Consider the following 20,702-nt stretch of genomic DNA (forward strand, 5'->3'; position numbering starts at 1 on the left):
ACAGGAAAATAAACAATGCGTCGGTTTTATACAGACAAAATCTAGGTAAAAATGGGACCGCATTCGACTAATCAACCACTGATGTTCGATCTCCATCAGTAAAACAAAAGAAAACGTGAAGATGACTGAAGAACAAAATATACAGTCAACAATTTAAGAAATTTCCGATTTACAATTCTGTGCATTCACGGAATCGTATGGATATCTGGCCACAAAATCAGTAAATCTAACCTGAGATTGAGTATGTTCGTAGCCGTCGACGACCTGAGGCAGTCACTTTCTGTGTAGGGTTTCCTCGCTGCGAGAATGAAAGGAAGCGCGAAGTGTGAAAAATGAAGAAGGAGGCGCGGTATTTACACTCAATTTCATCGAAATATTTGAAGAACCTTAGGGACAAAAGGGTCACTACAAGACTACTAACAATACGACCAAAAGTAACCAAACAATGAGATGAGATTATTGTAATTGGTTGAGTGGAGGAACCAAATAATGGGATTATCATTGTGTAAGACAGATCCTGATAATAAACCAAATTTGGGCCCGAAAGCATTAATAACACATCTTGATAACGAAACGGCTCCTTATAAGTAATTAACTAATTATGTGTAGCTATTAATTTAAATACGGTAATTGATTGTGTATGCGCGTGTAAATATAAAATAAATATTTATGTATATGTTTGTACAGTGTTCCGGTTCGACCAATAGTCCAACCGGTTGGACTAGTTGAACCGTAAACCGATAATCTTACTGGTTCACTTGCCGATCCGATTTCTAAAACATCGCATTCATATGTCATTCTTTTTGGATTAAGTAACCGATTTTCATTCACTGCCAGAGTGTCAGACTGTTTGAAAATTGAAATGGACATTGAGAATCTGGAAATTCCCATTTTACCCAAAATGGACAATCGATAAAAGTTAAAAATACCCCCCGACTTCATCAGTCTCCACTCCCTCCCATCCCCAGTGCATTTTAGCACCCACCACACCCGGACGACACCGTTTCTGAAATGGCGGCGTCAGCTTCGTCGGCAAGCCTCCAACTGTCGTCGCCGTCCACCACCGCCACATGGCTGCGCCACCGGCCCCTCGGCCTCAGCAGCCTCTCTCTCCGCCACCACCGCGACCTCCAGCCCCGCCGCCTCGTCGTCCTCTCCATGGACGCCAAGCCGACGATTCTCGTGTCGGAGAAACTGGGAGAGGCCGGCCTCAACCTCCTCAAGGAGTTCGCCAACGTTGATTGCTCCTACAACCTCAGCCCCGAGGAGCTCTGCACCAAGATCTCCCTCTGCGATGCCCTCATTGTCAGGAGCGGCACCAAAGTGAACCGCGACGTCTTCGAGTCCTCCGCCGGCAGGCTCAAGGTCGTCGGCAGGGCTGGCGTCGGGATCGACAACGTGGATCTGGCCGCCGCCACCGAGCACGGCTGCCTCGTCGTCAATGCTCCCACTGCCAACACCGTCGCCGCCGCCGAGCACGGCATAGCTCTGCTTACTGCCATGGCCAGGAACATCGCTCAAGCCGACGCTTCTGTTAAAGCTGGTCAGTCATTCATTGGATATGATTACTATTTTTATGGAGTTTGATTCAATTAGGTATCAAACCTTTCCAATTCAATTCAATTAGGCTAATTAATTTACAGTTAGGGTTTAATGGTTTGTTAATCACAATGCTCATGACAATTAGACTTTTGAAGAGGTTGTTTTTCACTAGCATAATACAGCTTTATTAGTTTTTTCTTTGCTAAATTTGCCTCTTTAGTATGAGGTTTAAGGGGTTTATTCTTGTTATTAACGACGACTTTCTATAAGTAATCGTGTTGCAATCTATCTATCCAGGTAAATGGGAGAGGAACAAATACGTTGGTGTGTCTCTTGTTGGTAAGACACTGGCAGTGATGGGCTTTGGTAAGGTTGGATCAGAAGTTGCTAGGCGTGCCAAGGGGCTCGGTATGCATGTCATTGCGCACGATCCCTATGCCCCAGCTGACCGTGCTCATGCAATAGGCGTACAACTTGTGAGCTTTGATGTGGCTATTTCAACAGCTGATTTCATATCACTTCACATGCCCCTCACCGCTGCTACTTCTAAAATTCTCAATGATGAAAATTTTGCAAAGATGAAAAAGGGTGTTAGAATAATAAATGTTGCTCGTGGAGGTGTGATTGATGAAGAAGCATTGGTGAAGGCCATTGATGCTGGCATTGTAGCACAGGTATACTTTTTGTTATGAAGTAGCTACTATAAGTTAATACTAATTGATATTTAAGCGGATCATTTTGTTAAGAAGCACTTGTGGTTTTCTTGTCTCTCTTTCCAGGCTGCACTGGATGTCTTCACAGTCGAGCCACCGCCCAAGGATAGCAAGTTGGTACAGCATGAAAATGTGATTGCTACACCACATCTTGGCGCCAGCACGATGGAAGCTCAGGTTTGTTGAACACTTCTCAGCTTGGTTTTATATCAACTGCTTTCTCAGTTCCTCTGTATTTCTGCTTGCTTGTGTTTATAATTTGACGTGTTTTACTCCCAGGAAGGAGTTGCTATTGAAATAGCTGAAGCTGTGGTGGGTGCGCTAAAGGGGGAACTCGCTGCAACTGCTGTCAATGCACCTATGGTGCCTGCTCAGGTACTCAAAAAGTGTTAGTAGGTTTCTTGTGTCCTCGATTGTGAATGTGAACTTTAGCCTGAATGAGGCATTGTGGGATGTATTTCTTTGGAGCATGTAATAAACATGATACTCATTAACATAATATAGTTCTCTGGCATTAGAATTCAGAAATGATCCACTTGGGCCAAGTGATGCATTTGGTGAAACTGCTCATGCTCTGCCCTAACCCTTCATTGTCATAATCAAATCATTTCGTTTGATGAACTCTTTAGCAATCCGGCACTCCTTGTGAAGGAAACTATAAGCTGCTGATGGTTTTATATACGATTTCCTTGAATGCAGGTTCTCACCGAGCTGAAGCCCTATGTTGCCCTTGGTGAAAAGCTTGGCAGGCTTGCTGTTCAGTTAGTTGCAGGTGGGGACGGCGTGAAATCTGTGAAAGTTACATATGCATCTGCAAGGGCGCCAGACGATCTGGACACGAGGTTGCTCCGATCCATGATCACCAAGGGTCTGATAGAGCCCATCTCAAGCGTTTTCGTGAATTTGGTGAATGCTGATTTCACAGCCAAACAGAGAGGACTCCGCATAACTGAAGAACGTATCATCCTGGACGGCTCACCTGAAAACCCACTCGAGTCTGTCCAAGTCCAAATTGCAAATGTGGAGTCAAAATTCGCCAGTGCCATCTCTGATTCTGGTGAGGTCACAGTTGAAGGTCGGGTCAAGGACGGAATTCCACATCTAACGAAGGTGGGGTCTTTTGAAGTGGACGTGAGCTTGGAAGGCAGTCTGATTTTGTGCAGGCAAGTCGATCAGCCAGGAATGATTGGGAAAGTGGGTAGCATTCTAGGAGAGGAAAACGTGAATGTGAGCTTCATGAGCGTTGGAAGGATAGCCCCGAGGAAGCAAGCTGTGATGGCCATTGGAGTAGATGAAGAACCAAGCAAGCAGTCGTTGAAGAGGATTGGTGAAATCTCGGCCGTTGAGGAATTCGTCTACCTTAAGCTCTAAGTCGTGTATCTCCCCAGTTGGCAGTGGTCATCTCATCAAATTTTGTTACCAGGAGAGTATGCTCCTAATGATAAAATGTAAGAAAATTTTGTTTGCAATTTCTCTATTTTCTTACTTAATTTTATCCTGCAAGGTTGTTTACTATAGTAATTATAGCACATATCATTGGTTGTGTTTTTAATCTAGTGGATGTTGTGAATTCTCTATTTTATCACACCATACATTCTAAAAATATATATCATGTCTATACCACACACAAAAAATGAAGGCATGAGAAGGCATTCAGTTTCCATAAAGTAGAGACCATCCCATTCCTTCCCTTACATTCATGTTATGGCCACCACGGGACAAACTAACGCGGTGGCGGCCTGGGCCGCGGCTGCATTGGTGGGGGCGATTCTCTGCATGGTGATCCCAGGGACTGGGGCGCAGGGGATGCTACCGGAGGTCGAAATAACGCTGGCAAACGACGGGCAGACCCCGGTGTGGTTCATGTGCCAGTTGACGCACAAGGGAGACTCGTTGTACGAGCTGGCACCAAACAGCACGTACCGGTTCAGCTTCACGCACGTGGCTTTCCCTATGCGGTGGTGCTACCTGTACATCCATCCGGGCAGTCATGGGTTCTTCTGGGTGTACACGGTGCGATCGAGGTGCACCAAGTGCTTCTGGAGCATCGACAGGCACCCGTCCCTCTACCGCAACGACATCGGCCGTTGGGAGAGGCAGAAGCTCTTCATGCCGCCTTCTTTCAATATCTCTAATTTCTTGGTTACTGCTATTTAATCTGCCAGATAGTCGTTAAGATTCATTGGTTTTGTTTCTTTCCATCATTCATCATGTATGAGATTATTTTTGTTGATTTGTTTGTGCTTATTGTTTATTCAATATTTCACGTTTATGAATTTCTTGTTTATTTTGGGGAAAATTACAGAATTTCTTGCGTTTTTTTGGAATATTGCCTAATTTCTAGTTTGTTTTGGGGAAAATTACTGAAAAAGACCGTGAAAATTAAATTTTTTTAGTCAATCTTGCTAATTTAAAAATTGGGTTAAAAACTTAGGTTTAACTATGTTTTCAATTGGCCCACGTGGCCTATTTGACGGAATATTTAGTTATGTGATAATTACAAATAACGTTAAATCTCATAATTATTTCAATTTTCAACCGATTTTTTAAAGTTGGGCGACAAATATAAATTGGACCAAAATTTATGACTACCGGACAATTTGTTCAATGTTCATGATTAGGCAATACCGGAAGTATATCATGTGATATTTAAAAAGTTAATAGCTATTTAAATTATAAATTTGTTCTAATTTTTGTGTGTCTCGCCGATTTTGAAATTGGAATGTACTTTGAAATTGAAATATTAAATCAAAGAATTTTAGTTTTTCTCAATTGTCTCATCAATGGACGCCGGTAATATACGTATATTATTTATATTTCAATTAATTTCATTCCATTCTTATACTGTATTAATAATATTCACAAATCATATATAAATGAAATATTAAAGAATAACATTTTCATTCTTTTAATATTTTTTATCACCATCAAATACAAGCCATTCATTCTTTATATATTCCATTGTAATTTCAAAACTCATGAAACGACCATAATTTGACCGAAAAGCATAGTACTAGTATAATTTGAAAATAAATCTAGTGTTCAATATTCTAAAATCTTTCGCACGAGTGTTTACGTTAGGCAATTAGATCCCACTTCCCAGCATATGCTTGGTGGCAAATGAAGGCGGATTTCTGCGATTTCAAACAAAGCTCCGATGCCGATGGACAGCTCCGCAGGCAATTATCTCCGAAGCTGCCCGACACCTGCCCGTTGCCCGAGAAAAACCCCTGCGGCGCCGAACCGTTCAGGTAGTTCCCGTCTAGGTACAATCGCCGCAGCGACGATCCCTCCCTGCCGTACTGCCCCGGGATCGGCCCGACGAACTTGTTGTAGCTCAGCGCCAGCGATCGCAGCTCCGGATAATCGGAGAATTTCTCCGGCAACAGCCCCTCCAGCTTGTTGTAGCTCAAATCCACGGCCACGAGCTCGCTGTCCGAGTCCGACTCAGCCAGCGGCGCGGCGACGGAGACGCTCGTGATGCCGTTTTTGGCGAGGTCGATCTGCTGCACGGACGGGAGGAGGAAGAGCCACGACGGCACGGCGCCGGAGAGCGAGTTCTCGGCGAGCTCGACCACCATCAGGTGAGTCAACTCGGCGAAGGAGGTCTCGGTGAGTGAGCCGGAGAGCGAGTTGGCCTTGAGAGCCAATTCGACGAGATTGGGCGGGAGGCGGGGGATTGGGCCGGTGAGGTTGTTGTAGCTGAGATCGAGGCTGGTGAGGGCGGGGAGCGGGCTGAGGTCGGGGAGGGGGCCGGAGATGGAGTTGCGGCCGAGGTCGAGCGTCTGGAGGGATTTGGCGGCGGCGATTGAGGGCGGGAGAGGGCCGGAGAAGGAATTGGAGCGGAGGATTAGGTTTTGGAGATTGGGGAGGGAGGCGATGGAAGGGGGGATGGGGCCGTGGAAGTCGTTCTCGCCGAGGTCGAGGGTGACGAGTTGAGTGAGTTGGGAGAGGAGTGGGGTGAGCGTGCCTGAGTAGCCTTGCGAGTCCAGGGTGAGTTGGACGACTCGGTCGCCGGCGCACGTGATGCCGCAGGTGAAGTCGGTGATGCGTGGGGTGGCGCATGGATCGGCAGAGAAGTTCCACGTGGCGAGGCAGGAGGATGGAGGGATGGAGGAAGGCTTCACGGCGGATTTGAATGCGCGGAGGGCGGCGGTCTCGGAGGGGATGGTGGATGAGAGGGAAGGCGACATGGCCGCTAGGAGGAGGAAGAGGAGAAGTACGCTGGCGGCGGCCATGGTGATAAATGTGAGATATGATTGGAAAATGAGAGGATTTTAATTCGGAGAAAATCTGGGAGAATATTAAGGATAAGGCAGTACTTGTATAATTATAGAAACAAGAAAAATTAAAAGGTCAAGTCTTCTTAATTATACTTTTGCACCGTTAAAATTATACCTTTAGGATTGAAAATATTAGAATGTAGAGTTGGATCCAGAAACTAAAGACGAAGAGAGTGTAATAATAGCAAGATTTTAAAACTGGGGTACATAAATATTGTTACTCTAAGAGAGTGGTGAAAGAATGGTTTGAAGTTTTTTTGCATATAGACTTCTTGCGGTTTTTGGTTTGAGTGTTTGCTGGTTTTTGAAAGAAGAATTCTATGAAATAATCTGATCAATCAAATTCCAATATAAAAATTATTACGACTTTACTCTTCCAATTCTATACTTTAAGTTTGTACTAATAATCTGGGCAAGGGGTTTAATTAAGGAGTAAAAGATGAAAAGAAAGGTGATGGAATCGGTGGGTTTAATTATGGAAAATGGAATTTTATTCAAATGGAGATTGAACGGCGCCGTTTTGGTGCACCACACCCACGTTACCTTATGTAATATGCTGAATACACTAGGGCTCGTTTGATAAGTTAGTAATGCCTAGATATAGATACTTATATGACTATTTCTAAGTGTTTGATATAATAGTTAACCTATTATGTCAGCCCGTAGTTTTTTCTATGGCCCATCCGAGCCCGCAAATTTTTCCTTAAAATACAAAGATATGTAACTCACAAATTTAGTCGGATAGCATTTCTACCTCATTTATTATGATTTATTAATACAAAATCTAGATAATTTCTTGTCTACCAAACAACAACGAAAAAACCTTCAACCGAGCTTATCTTGACACGAAACCTGCATTTCTTATCTTATTTAACAAATCTTGTTATATGGAATATTATTAAGTTTGGTTCCTCTGATATCTTAACAGTATTTTTAAGTTTGGACCTTGTCATCATTTTCTCATAATATACTTATATGGAATATTAATTACATTAAAAATACCTTTAACCAATTATGATTCCAACAAATCAAACATGAATCAACCATAAACTCATAAGGATTTATAAGAATGTAAGAGCGTCTCCGAGAGGAGAGGTAAATTGACAGGTAAACTAATATAACTATCATATTTATCTTTTCTTCATAAAAAATCATTTTCCAAGGAAAGAGATATTTGAGAAGGTATTATATTTTTTCTCATTTTGAAGAGGTATCTTTACCTCTCCATCAATGGAGAGGTAAAATCATATAACCACCATATTTACCTTCTTTTCATAAAAAAGTCATTCTCCAAGGGGAAGATATTTGAGAAGGTATTACACTTTATGTTTTTTTAATATTTTTGTACTATTATTTTATTTTATTTTAAATAATATATCTTTTTATATGAGTACCTTTTATCCTTGGAGTTGATTGATTTTCAAAAAGATATATTGCACTTTTTAAAAAGATATAAACATAATATACTTTTTACATTTACCTTCTTCCCTTGGAGTAGCTCTAATAAATATTCAATACCTTCACTCTTCAATACCTTCAAAAAGGAAATAAATTAAAATGCACCCGATCACGTATTAGTACTACTTACAAATATTTTATTTATAATTAAATAAATAGAAATTTAAAGAACACATCATAGTCTCGACCTTTACGTCACTCAACAATTACACCAGAAATTCTAATTCCATGAAATATGAATCAAACAGTCAACAATCAATTAAATTAAAAATTTAAACAAAATAAAAAGTGTTCCCTTTCAACACTCTTGCACTTGGCCCCCGACTTCAGGGACACCGATTGTATTAAATTGGTCAAAATTTGATATGGTAAATTTTGATTTTTGATTATGCTTTGCAGATTGGATAGAATTGAAGTTGGGGGAGGGGGTGGTTGGACTTGGAATTGAAAAGGTACAATTTGTCCGAAATGCGGAGCCGGGAAATCTTGGTCACAACCTGTGTTTATTAACTACTCCTAAAACACAGTAAAATTTCAATCAATCCCACCACAAACACAGACTCTTTGATGAAAGTGAGAGAGATGAGGATTCCTGTTATTGCTCTAGCAATTTGTATCCTTGCTTGTGCTGTTTCACCGTCCAATTCCAACGATGCGCCTCTAAGGAAGGAAGCCTACGAAGGTGGAGAAATACACGATATCACTCATAGCTTCACTCCTAATACACCGGCGGGCACTTACCCTAACGGAATTGGCAAGTTTCTCACCCTTCTGAGGAGCATGAAGAATGGCTCCGACTTCAATTTCTCCGAGTTGAAGCTGCCCCTTCACGCCGGAACTCACGTCGACGCGCCGGGCCATTACTACGACAACTACTTTGATCAAGGGTTTGATGTCGATTCCCTTGACCTCAGAGTACTCAATGGTCAAATTCATGTCTTTAATTCACTCTACATTTGTTGATTTCCGCTCGAATTGGATTTTTGCACTGCAATTAGGTTATCACTTTTAAAACGCTATATAGAATGATCTCTGTTTTAGTAGTCAGCTTAGTTTCTACCCAAATCGGTTTACTACTTCATTTTTAATTGGATGTGAAGGTTTAATGTCTCATATGGCTTATATAATATCCTGCTTCTTAGATGAGCAATTTATAAACTCCCCTCTAATTGAAGAGGTCTGTTCATTAGGAATCCGTTCACCTCATTTCCGTGTTCTTATATAATGAGCTTGCTCACGAGTTAACATGCCAAATACTGTCAAGCTTGGTTTGTTTAGTTAATGAGTTGTATTAAACTTCTGCGTTGATATAGATATAGATATGCTAACATTTGATGGTTTATAATGTCATGAATTGTGCGTTTGGACAGGTCCTGCGTTGCTTGTAGATGTTCCCAGAGACAAGAATATTACTGGTATGCTAAAGTTGCATTCATGATAGATTCAAATATATGTGCTGGAGTAGATGTGCTTGTTTCCTAGTCCTTTCGTTCCACTTTTCATCTCTTTGGTTTTCTCTATTTCAGCTCAAGTAGTGAAGTCCTTACACATTCCCAAGGGTGTGAAAAGAGTACTTTTCAGGACACTAAATACAGATAGGTAATTTTAACTTAATCAAGCAACTTTATAGTTTCGCTCTTGTGCTGCATGACTCTGGTCAGCTGGTCTCATTTTGATGTGGTTAAGGACATTTTGTGTTTTCCGGTTCAGCATCTCAAAGCTTGTATTTGGCTTTAGAGTCTGTATTTCTCATTTTTCATTCTGCATAAGTGAGACACTCTAAACACTCTTTAAATTATTAAACCGGCTCACTGATTCCATTTTTAAGGCTTTTAAGCTTTTCCAGTTGGGGATTTGTCCACGGGTGTTTTTCAGGCGCCTAATGTACAAAAAGGAATTTGATTCGAGTTTCGTTGGATTCACGGAAGATGGAGCACAGTGGCTTGTAGATAACACTGATGTTAAACTTGTGGGTAAGACATAACAGTAGAACTGCTTTCATGTGCTATTTTAACAATTCCCTGCACTTGTTGTTTGTGAACTGATCTTGATGAACCATTTCCATTGCAGGAACTGATTACTTGTCTGTTGGTGCTTTCGATTATGCAACCACTGCTCATCTTGTTTTTCTTAAAAGCAAGGTAAGTTGGGCCTTTCAAATACCGTGCTCTCTGCTTATATGTCTGCTTGCATTTAGATACCATCAGCTGATTTTGGAGTTTAAGTTTTGAAATGAACTTATATCCGTTGTTGATCTCATCTTATATTTTTGTCTAAATAATTGAATTTTCGGAGCATGTAACACCAACTGCAAAACAGTGTATTTAATTGTGGTCAAAATTTGCAGGAAATCATCCTAGTTGAAGGGCTAAAACTTGATGATGTTCAAGCTGGAATATACTCTGTACATTGCTTGCCTTTGAGATTGGTTGGTTCTGAGGGTTCACCCATTAGATGTATTCTGATGTAAGTGACGCACGCGTCTCGTAAACTGAGGACGTGTGATTAGGTTGTTGACGTATACTAAACAATGTTGTTTTGGTCGAAGAAATAAAATAATACTCCAAACACCGTCAAGCAGCACATTTGCTTCAATGCCTCCTTTTTTCTTAATTGAAGTCAACTTTACGAGTCTTTCGTGAGAGCTTCGACCAGGAATCCTCCTCCGCAGTTGAGCTATTTTTGGATGGGTCCAAGTAAAACAACGCCTTGCACCCCACCACCCTCGCCCGCTGCTCTTCCCTTACTGCCACTGCCTAGAAAATCTGGCAATAAGCAGGCGGATTCCGAAGAGAAGCAAAAAACGTTCCAGCGGTGCTCAAGCTTGAATCGGGGCAGCGGATACATCTGGAATCTCTGCCTCTGCTGTTTTAGTTTGATGAAATGACATCGATTAATATCTTAACAAACGAAGTCGTTTGAGTTGTCAGTTATTTAGTCCACATGATTTTCTGTCTCTCACACCAATTGTGATCTCTTTCCGATTTTAAAATATCGGAGGAACCAAAATAGAAAAACTTTATGATATTTTGTGATGATTTAACCTTGTTTAATCGATAAATATAATATTTTTAAGTTTCTTGTCTTTGTTACTATATTTTTATTGCCTGTTTTCTTTGTTGTGGCCGTAAATTAATATTGCTGTTTTAGTTTGACAGATTTATTTTGTTTGTTAAATAAAAAGAATAAATAGAAGAATATAGTAAAGTAGAGATAAATTGTTTGTATTTTTGTAAATGGATTATTTCCGTTGGAATTTGGAAATTGGAATAGATAAAAAATAGACCGTGAATCAATACTTGACCAATTTTAGAAGTGTATTTGAATGCGCCTATACTTTTTCTGAAAAAACAAAATCTTGAAACCGGGATGATTCACGAGACTCTTAAATTTCTAAATCAGTATATATTCGATTCATCAAATTAATTAGTTGAAAGAATCTTCTATGTTTGCTGGTTGCTGAATTTGTTAACGAGTAGTAGTTAAAAAGTTGCAATACCAAATCATTATCCCCAAATTCCATTATCTTACTCTCTCTGAAGCTGGATTCCCGGCGACATGACTCCGCCGCAACTCCTCCTGCTAACATCTGCGTTGCTTCTGTCGCATACGCTGTTCCCGTTCGCCTCCGCCACCTCCAACGAGGCTTATCCTCCGCCATACGGACTCGATCAGCCCTGGACTCCCGCCGCCGATGATCTAGTCCCTGTGCGCCGCGAAGTGTACGGAGGCGGCCGTATCATCGACATAAGCCACCGGTACCACCCGGACATGCCGTCCTGGGAGTCCCCCGACGGCCTCGGCCACTTCCTGTGGCTCGCTAAGAGCATCAAAAAGGGGGAGCTCGCTAATAACTCCGAGATGAAGCTCCCCACCCACACCGGGACCCACGTCGATGCGCCTGGCCACGTCTTCGATCACTACTTCGATGCGGGCTTCGACGTTGACACGCTCGACCTCGATGTTCTCAATGGTACCATTCAATCACTTAACTAATTGGCCTTTTTTTACTATCCGAATGAATTCATTGTTTTCTGTTTTTTTTTTAGCTAATAAGACATAGAAATGGGGGATTCTGACTGCGTGATTCTGGTGTTATGTCACTAGCTATTGTTGAATGTTTCGTGCTCGATTAAATTACATAGGAACTACTTACTTAATTCGGTGAGAAGTTGATGATCTTTTTTGCTTGTTCAGTAGTACCAAATTCGGTGCATGAATCTAAGGGCATTCTTCTGATAACAACTGCGTTGTAAAACATATCTTATGTGGATTAGGTTTCACCGTTTCACCTTGTCATCCGATTTTCTCGATTTTAGTACGTATAAATGCACATATAGGCTTTAAATAAGTGGTCTACGTACTTCTAGCTATATACTCGAATCTATACAGCCATCTAGCCTGACTAAGGCGAATAAGACAGTCTAAGTTTGCTTCAACTGTGAGAGAAATGAGGGATTTGCATGCTTTACTGATTTGTTCTGTCGTGCAAGCAATTACTTGCCTGAGTATGGTTATTCTACCATGGGATGTTGTGTACCTAGAAGGGTATGGTGATGGGTCGGGTGATTGCGTTGGGGTTGCTGATGCTCCTTCAAGAATGGAAGCATATGAAAATGGATATATATTTGATATTACTCATAAGTTTACTCATACACCGGTGGGTGATTCTACTGAGGGACTTGGGCAGTTCCTTACACTATTGATGGGCATGAAGGATGGGTCTGACTACAATTTCTCTGAGATGAAAATACCTGTTCAATGTGGAACATATGTAGATGCACCTGGGCACACGAATGACAATTACTGAATTACTATGATGAAGGGTATGGTGTTGATAGTATGTACGAGTCCCCAATGGTAATAATGATATCAATTGTCAGCACCATGTCCTCCTATTTCTTCAGTTTAGAGAACTTCCCAATTGAGTTTGGGCATGTGGACTGTATATGAAATGTTTAGAACCACCTTTGAATAAGTTCTTGCATGAAATGGCCTGAAACTCTGCTCACAATCAGCTTGAAAGCTCTTCACTGTTCACTCATATTAAAATAGATGGGTTAGTGAAAAGAGGTTTACACTTTGTTCTGAGGTTTAGCAGATTTTGAGAGTTAAAAGTATATGCTCTTGTTTTAAAACTAAAGAGATGCCGCACAACAGTTTGGGGGATATGGCGCTATAGGTATTTTCCCCTTTGATGCCATAAGCCTGGTTGTGACTAATAGGTGAACCTTGAGGATTGATGTAAGATTAGTAGAACAGTACAGATGGTTAATCTTACCTAGTTGGATTTCCATTCTGCTCAAACATTACATATGTGAATATATGAACTACACAGGAATTCTGATTACTTGACTTTGGTCATTTTATGAGCGAAAGTATAAGCTATACATGAAATCTGATCTCTTTATTATTGTCATTTTTATCTGTTTTAATATCAATTTGCGACAGGCTGTCATTGTAAAATTGGTTATTGTAAGATCTTGTGTTACCCATTAAATTATCTGTTCTTTTGAGTTCTGTTACAGCCTTGATGTAATTATGTTTATCACAATTCAATTTTCTTGATTTTCTTATTATTTTGAATAGGTAATGCATTGCTTGTAGATGTTCCAAGAGACAAAAATATCACTGGTATGAGCTATATAACTAGATTGTTACTATATGAACAAATTGGTATGTGCTTGCTGAATAACTAAAGTAATCATCACATTCTTTCTATTGCCATGTCCATGTTTTAGCTGAAGTTATGAAGACCTTAAATATTCCAAAGGGAGTACGAAGAGTACTCTTCAGAACACTAAATACGGACAGGTATATTACTGGTAACTCCTAAACTCTTCTTACGACTATTTGTTGAGTTTGCATAGGTATGGTAAGAAATGTGTTCCATATACATGTTTTGGGTCTAGTGGAGGGAAATTGTTACCTTCTTTTTATAATGGAGAAGTCTTGAACAAGAATGGTAGCAGTTTTCTCCATTACTAGAGTGAGAATTGAAATTTTATTTTTGGACATCAGCAAGTTCATCCTCATCAATCATCATCATTGTTCTATACATGGCAAAGTGGAGATTTTCCAATATATGGATGGTTGTGCCAAAAGTTCTATTGTTTGAGTGATTTAGTGGCAAAAATCTTTTAGATAGCAAACTGTAGAAACAGAATAAGTTAAGAAGACAAAATTCTTTGTCTGAAGTAAATTCATTTTGGTTAATACTCCCTTCGTCCCGCTTTAGCAGTCCCATTGACTTTTCTGCACTCGTTTTGTAAAAATGATAATAAATAGTTAAAGTGGAGAAATAATAAAGTAAAAAAGATAATAATATAGAGAAGGGTCTCATCTACATTATTCTCTTTTTTACTTTATTATTTTTCCACTTTAACTATTTATTATCATTTTTACAAAACGAGTGCAGAAAAGTCAATGGGACTGCTAAAGCGGGACGGAGGGAGTATTTATTTTCTTAGAATGTAATGCTTTGTTTTTGTGGTTCAGCCAAATGGGAGTAGAATGTTGGCAGTATAAAATGTGAGCTAAATGTTCAATAAATTTTTTTTTTTCCAAATAATTACTATGAAGTAAAACTGCTTAGTCTTACATGCCAAAAGAAAATTTCTTTGGGTTAATGTCTGGACGAATAAAGTATTGTCTCTTATTTATGCTTAATATAATTTCATAACACAATGTTTCATGAAAGTATACTTTAACTTCAGCACATTATCGGGTAGTTTCTAAAAGCATCCAATTGGGATTATTGTTGCATAAATTATTTTCAGAGGCCTGATGTACAAGAAGGCATTTGACACAAGTTATGTTGGGTTCATGAAAGATGGGGCACAGTGGCTTGTCGATAATACTGACATCAAACTTGTGGGTAAGACTTAAATTTTTTGCTTCATATTAATCTTTTCGCCATTGAGTTCTATTAGATGGAAGAAACTTTTGTTCTTTCAAGCTCAAAATTTTAATGTTTGTTCTGTATGTTTCAGTACCTTCACCTTATGCACAGTTGTATATTCTTACACAGTTTTTATAGCAAATTTCTGGCCACAGATGATCCCTTCTACATGTCTCTTCTTCTTGGATTACAAAGAAAGTGCAATTTTTTTTTCACTATATAATCACACTGATCCAATAGGCTCCTGCATTGCTATCCTTCCTGGCCACAGCTTCCAGTTCTATTGGTTTTTATTACAAGTGTTGCTTCACCCTTCTCAATAGGGCTATAAATGTCAACTTAAACTCCTGCTGCTTAAAAAGTGCTGTCCGAACCAGCATGTTCTTAGCTATTAGTGTTACCACATAAGTCTGATGCTGAAATGAAACCATTTTGATCTCTGATGGTAGGAGTGGATTACCTGTCAGTGGCTGCGTTTGACGACCTACTTCCTTCTCATTATGTTTTCCTTGAAGGAAGGGTGAGGATTTCTTGTCTGAGTATTCAAACTCTGTTGAATGCACATACATTTGAGTTTGAAATTGTGGAATTTGTTCAGGAAATAATCCTAGTAGAAGGGCTGAAACTTGATGGTGCAGAAGCAGGAATATATTCAGTGCACTGCTTGCCTTTGAGATTGGCGGGTGCCGAGGGATCTCCGATTAGATGTATTCTCATCAAGCCATGAGTTGTTGTCTTCACATCACCATGGCGTTCTCTCCTGTATGCTGATTTCAACTATATTACTCCCTCCGTCTCATTTACTCTCGACCCAAATTTTAATAAACTGAATGAGTGTGTTTGTAAAATTTGAGTTGAATGAATTAGTCGATTTAGTAGACAGTCCAAATAAAAATGAAGTAGGCCCAGCCCATTTAAAACGTAAATTTTGACATAACTTAATTCGTTTCTCAAAATATTTTTTGTTTTACCTGAAATGAATTAGTCGATTTAGTAGACAGTCGCTTCTCACACGCAGAATAGTGTGAAATTTTTTGTTTTACCTGAAATGAAATTTTTTGTGATGAATAGATTGAGGGAAATATTAGAGAGGAAATAAATTAAATCACTTATTTTCACTTCCCTCCAATTCACTTTCACTTTTAGTCCCTCCATTCCCTCCATTCTCTCTCTCACAGACGCCATTCATCAATGTCGCCTAAACGAAAACGAACTGCTACTGGTGGAGCGTCCTCGTCCTCGTCGCGGCGGAAAAAGCCTCCGGCACCGCCGCCCTCGTCGTCGCGGCGGAAAAAGCATCCGTGCCCGCCGGCGTCTTCGTCTCCGTCTCCGTCTCCGTCTCCGTCTCCGTCTCCGTCTCCGTCTCCGACTCCATCTCCGTCTTCGTCTCCGCCACCGTCTCCTAGACGCGGTCGTCCGGATGTATTCGACGTTAAACAATGATGGTGTATTTTGGTGGCAAGGATGAACTTATATATTTTGGTAGCATAGCAGTGATGAACTGATGCTTAAAACTGACAGTTATTAACGAATTTGAATGTGATGCTAATGTTCATGAGTAATTTTCATCTTTGTTGGTACTGATTGAGGGTTTGGGAGTGTTGCTTCAAATTTGAATGGTTAACCTCATTCGTGATTTCTGAAAAACATGCAAACTTCATCCGTGATTTTTGATACTGTGTGTCCTCATATGTGATTGTTATCCTATTACCTGCTCTGTTCAGTGATTACAAATGTTTTTGTGCAGTTCAGTGTAATTATACAGTAAATGTTTTTGTGCAGTTCAGTGTATTATATTTGGTGTTCATCATATGCAAAATTTTACAAATCAACAGGATAAAATAATTAGATAACAGAAGACAGTAGCTTTGTTACAAAAGTAGGTTAACAAAAGTAGAAGGATAATTAGATATCATACATTTGTTACAAAAGTAGAAGATAATTACATACCATAAATTTGTTACAAAAGTAGAAATATTACAATGCATAACAACACGATTGTGAATTTAAACCTTCGGGATGTTTTCATTGTATTAGCGATTTTCAGTGTCAATGCTCCACACTCGTCAGTTTTCATTGCCAATTGTAACTTCAACGCTTCGCACTCCTCACTTTTTTTGTGCAATTTCTCTTCAAGAACACCTTCAATTAACGATTTCGCTCTAAGCTGAGACTCGAATTGGTCTCGTTCAAGTTTCACTCTTTGAAAGTAACTGTCTTGGCTTGGGGACAAACCCGCATCAACCCATCGAAAAAACTTGCAGTCATCTTCCTGCACAACAGAAAACTTTGTGATTAAACTTTCTGCCAACAAAATTCCTTTGAAATATTGAATACAATACAAGATGTTAACCTTCCATATACGGCAGCGATAGTAACGTCTACCCGGGTTAGCAGCCGTCCTAGATATCACAAGCTCCGCCTCAAGATCGTGATTACAGTTCACAATTTCAGGACGAGGCCAATTCCAATTGAAGCTTGACCCGTAAGATTGAGAAGAAGAAGAGGACATTGCAATTGGGCCTGAATTCAATTCAACATAACATAATTCAAACCAGCTGTAAACTTAATTCAAAAGCAAAAAAACAACAACACATGAAATCCCCAAATAATAAGCTTAAATCCAGTCGCCCAACTTGCCAAAATTATTACCACAATTGCAAAATTAAAATGAATCATATGCTAAAAAAAACAATCACGGTTCACTTTTTGCCTATCGATTTGCCTAATCGGGAAGTATTGGACTGTCAAATTAAATCCCCTAAAATTTGCAATGTAGATAACCCAGAAATCTGAAAACCCTAAACCCCTAATTTGCCATGCTAATCGATTTGGAAGCAGTTCACTCTACAAAAAATTAAACAGAACCACACTAACTCGAGTATGGGATGGCGATTCGTGGGGTTCACAACACGACGACGGAGAAAAAAAAACGGTAGACGAAGAAGGACGAAGAAGGAAGGAAGAAGAAAGGGGATGGAGAGAGATAATTTTATACATCACAAAATCACTTCGAATTTGAATTCAGTCGCGTCGCCTGAGTCATCTCTTACACACGCCACCTAGTAGTCACTTCGTAGGGGTGCAGAGTGGCAGGTTTCATGGATAATCGGACGAAAGTGCCCTTCCAGCCATTTGGGCAATTTCGTCCGAAAAATGGCAAAATATGCAAGGTTTGTGAATTTAGTTTTTGTTAGACCCCTGAAGTGGGATTTTTTTTTGTTAGGGGTCAACGGTGCAACAAGTCGAAAAGTCAGGGACCTTTTATGCAGTTCACTCTTCTAAAAAAATGGAAACAATACTCTTTTTACTTTTTCTTCTTTCTTACTTTACTCTCTCTGCATTAACTCACAAACAACACTACATAAAATCATGTGTGCCGAAAAACATATGTTGCATATTATATGGGACGGAGGGAGTATAAATTTGCAAGTATCACGTCAAAATAGTTAGGTAATGAACTAATTAAGAAATAAACATAATGGGTGCACGTTCTCGCTGGATGTAATAAAACAAGTTTGAATACGAGAGTGTCGATTCAAAGATACTACTCACTCTATTCCACAGTAGTAGAGTCATTCCATTTGCTGCACTCGTTTTTAAAAAATAATATTAATAAAAAGTTACAGTGGGAAATGAGTAAAGTAAAAAAAAATAATGTAGATAATAGTCTTCTCTACATTATTCTCTCTCTTACTTTAATCTTTATTCATTTTAACTATTTATTACTATCATTTTTCAAAACAAGTATAAAAAATGAAATGATTCTACTATTGTGGAACAGAGGGAGTATCACATACTGTATTAGTTATACTGACGGCTTACCAACATAACGGTATATTTTGTGAATACCAAATGTATTTGTATATATATCAAATATATTTATAATACTCTATCTATTATATAGCGATATAATGGTAGGATGGTATTGTGATATATAATACCGAAATCCTATATACCGTAAAATTCCGGTATACCAAAGTTTGGTACGACATATCAAAAAGGTGGTACAATATCTGTATATTGAAATTGGTCATATTTAAAATTTGATAGGCTGAAAATTTTGATTAAAAAAGTGATTTTTATACATACGCAATTTCGATTCGGTACACAATATGATGTAGTACCAAGTAGGGGTGTCGAAACGGGTACCCACGGGTATCCGCACCTGATTTTGCGGGTACCCGAACCCGACAATTCAAGTTTTATGGTACCCGATACCCAACCCGCAGAGCAATGCAGGCATCCCAACTACCCGCATCGGGTACCCGAACCCGCATATGCGGGTACTCGCACCCGCTGCATGTCCCGCTAAGTAATGAGAAACTATTGTTAGTTATATAGATTTTGGTCTGCCTCCTTTTATCTATCATCAATGTGGGAATTGTTTTTGCTTAAAAAGCTTCTCCTATTACTAATACAGAGTATAAAATATTCTCATCCCATTATTGCTCAAGTTAATGTAAGATATTAACTCATTAATTGAAAGAAATAATTCAGCTAATACTTTTATCATTTTGCAACTTTTCTATTCATGAGAGCTCAATTGACATGGTGATATAAGTACTATGGAACGTTGTTCAAAATTGGTGTGAAGCAGCCGAACAATTAGCTATACATATCAAACATTAGTCAATGTAGATGTAGGAGAATAAAATTTTAACATATCTGATTTATTACTTTGTGATGTAATCATATGCTTAAACTCATTTAATTTTTATAAATTTAAAAGTAATTAGAGAGGAGCATAGCTGCAGAAATAAGAAAGGAGAGTTAAATAAAGGGTAAAATTTAAAGTTTGAATCGGGTAATTGGTCGGGTAATCGGGTATACCCGCTCGGGTAACGGGTATACCCGATACCCGATAATATCCTAGACTGAATACCCGATCGACCCCGACCCCGATTTTTGCGGGTAGCGGGTACCCGATACCCCGGGTATTGAAATACCCATTACCCGCTACCTGTTTCGACACCCCTAGTACCAAGAGTCGACCCTTCTCTCAAATGAGCAAAATTACTTGACTTCATAGGGTTTGGACCACTTAGTTATAAACGAAGGAGCACTAACATTGAATGATTCGATCCTGTCTCGTTCTCAACACACTCGACCCTTCTCTCAAATGAGGCAAAATTACTTGACTTCATAGGGTTCCATTTTTGTGGGCTGGATGTTGGATCCCACCTTTACATATCCAAATTTTATTGTTATCACTCATTTATGATGTGTACTCTTCTTTTTTCTCAGTACTCAGATTTTTAAATCAACAAACTTATGTCACGCATTAAAACTGGTATGCACAAGAATGCTTTTAATGATGTTAATCGAAATTGAATTTGCTATTTCTTTGAACTTTAAGTTCAAAATTTAGAAACCATAAAACTTGTTGTAGAAAACAATTAAAAAAAGATCATGTTACAACTTATGGTTGAGATCACAATACACTAAGATTAATTTAGAAGCAAACACATATACTACACAATGGCCTCGAGAGGAAAATAATATAATCAATTGTTTTATAGGAAAAACAAAAAAAGAGTTAGAGGACTTAAATAAAGGTCCTACATGAAGATACTAGTATTTAAGTTTCATCTGCTGGAAGAGCAGATGCACACAGTCTCATATCTTTGGTTGAAGATTTCCAATAAAATTATTAATTGCACGAACCATCTATCACGCACAAAATGGCATATTTCAAACCCACTCTCTTTAATGTGTTTCTCGTACCATCATTTTCCCACTTGACCTTTACCCAATTTAATTCCAAGCTACTCCCTTTCCAAATAGCATATCAACATTACTGTT

At 39.3% G+C, this 20,702-nt stretch overlaps 4 protein-coding genes across 5 annotated transcripts; 3 read left to right on the forward strand and 1 right to left on the reverse strand.

Moving 5' to 3' along the window:
• The first annotated feature begins 937 nt into the window (after positions 1-937).
• LOC125195707 (D-3-phosphoglycerate dehydrogenase 3, chloroplastic-like) lies at positions 938-4,531 on the forward strand. 2 transcript variants are annotated; one of them, XR_007171775.2, is made up of 6 exons: positions 938-1,543; positions 1,840-2,216; positions 2,322-2,432; positions 2,535-2,630; positions 2,955-3,703; positions 3,895-4,531. XR_007171775.2 is itself a non-coding variant. In XM_048093878.2 (5 exons), the coding sequence occupies exons 1-5, from the start codon at positions 1,012-1,014 to the stop codon at positions 3,624-3,626; spliced, it is 1,788 nt and encodes a 595-aa protein (XP_047949835.1). In that variant the 5' UTR covers positions 938-1,011; the 3' UTR covers positions 3,627-3,832. The 2 variants fall into 2 exon arrangements, 1 of the variants encoding a protein (XP_047949835.1); XM_048093878.2 differs by lacking the exon at positions 3,895-4,531 and having other exon boundaries at positions 2,955-3,832.
• A 656-nt stretch (positions 4,532-5,187) lies between these two features.
• LOC125193399 (uncharacterized) lies at positions 5,188-6,560 on the reverse strand. Its single transcript, XM_048091181.2, has one exon. The coding sequence runs from the start codon at positions 6,491-6,493 to the stop codon at positions 5,333-5,335; it is 1,161 nt and encodes a 386-aa protein (XP_047947138.1). The 5' UTR covers positions 6,494-6,560; the 3' UTR covers positions 5,188-5,332.
• Positions 6,561-8,382: 1,822 nt separating this feature from the next.
• On the forward strand, positions 8,383-11,074 carry LOC125192692 (cyclase-like protein 2). The gene is made up of 6 exons (XM_048090320.2): positions 8,383-8,921; positions 9,367-9,411; positions 9,523-9,595; positions 9,872-9,969; positions 10,067-10,137; positions 10,344-11,074. The coding sequence occupies exons 1-6, from the start codon at positions 8,564-8,566 to the stop codon at positions 10,464-10,466; spliced, it is 768 nt and encodes a 255-aa protein (XP_047946277.1). The 5' UTR covers positions 8,383-8,563; the 3' UTR covers positions 10,467-11,074.
• Positions 11,075-11,324: 250 nt separating this feature from the next.
• Positions 11,325-15,823, forward strand: LOC125192699 (cyclase-like protein 2). Its single transcript, XM_048090327.2, has 6 exons — positions 11,325-11,969; positions 13,586-13,630; positions 13,738-13,810; positions 14,776-14,873; positions 15,347-15,417; positions 15,496-15,823. Exons 1-6 carry the CDS (start codon positions 11,555-11,557, stop codon positions 15,622-15,624), a joined length of 831 nt encoding a protein of 276 aa, XP_047946284.1. The 5' UTR covers positions 11,325-11,554; the 3' UTR covers positions 15,625-15,823.
• The last annotated feature ends 4,879 nt before the right edge of the window (positions 15,824-20,702 follow it).

The sequence above is a fragment of the Salvia hispanica genome, chromosome 4, assembly GCF_029641045.1.
Source record: "Salvia hispanica isolate PSC_SH4W2 chromosome 4, Shi_PSC_v1, whole genome shotgun sequence".
NCBI lineage: Eukaryota > Viridiplantae > Streptophyta > Magnoliopsida > Lamiales > Lamiaceae > Salvia > Salvia hispanica.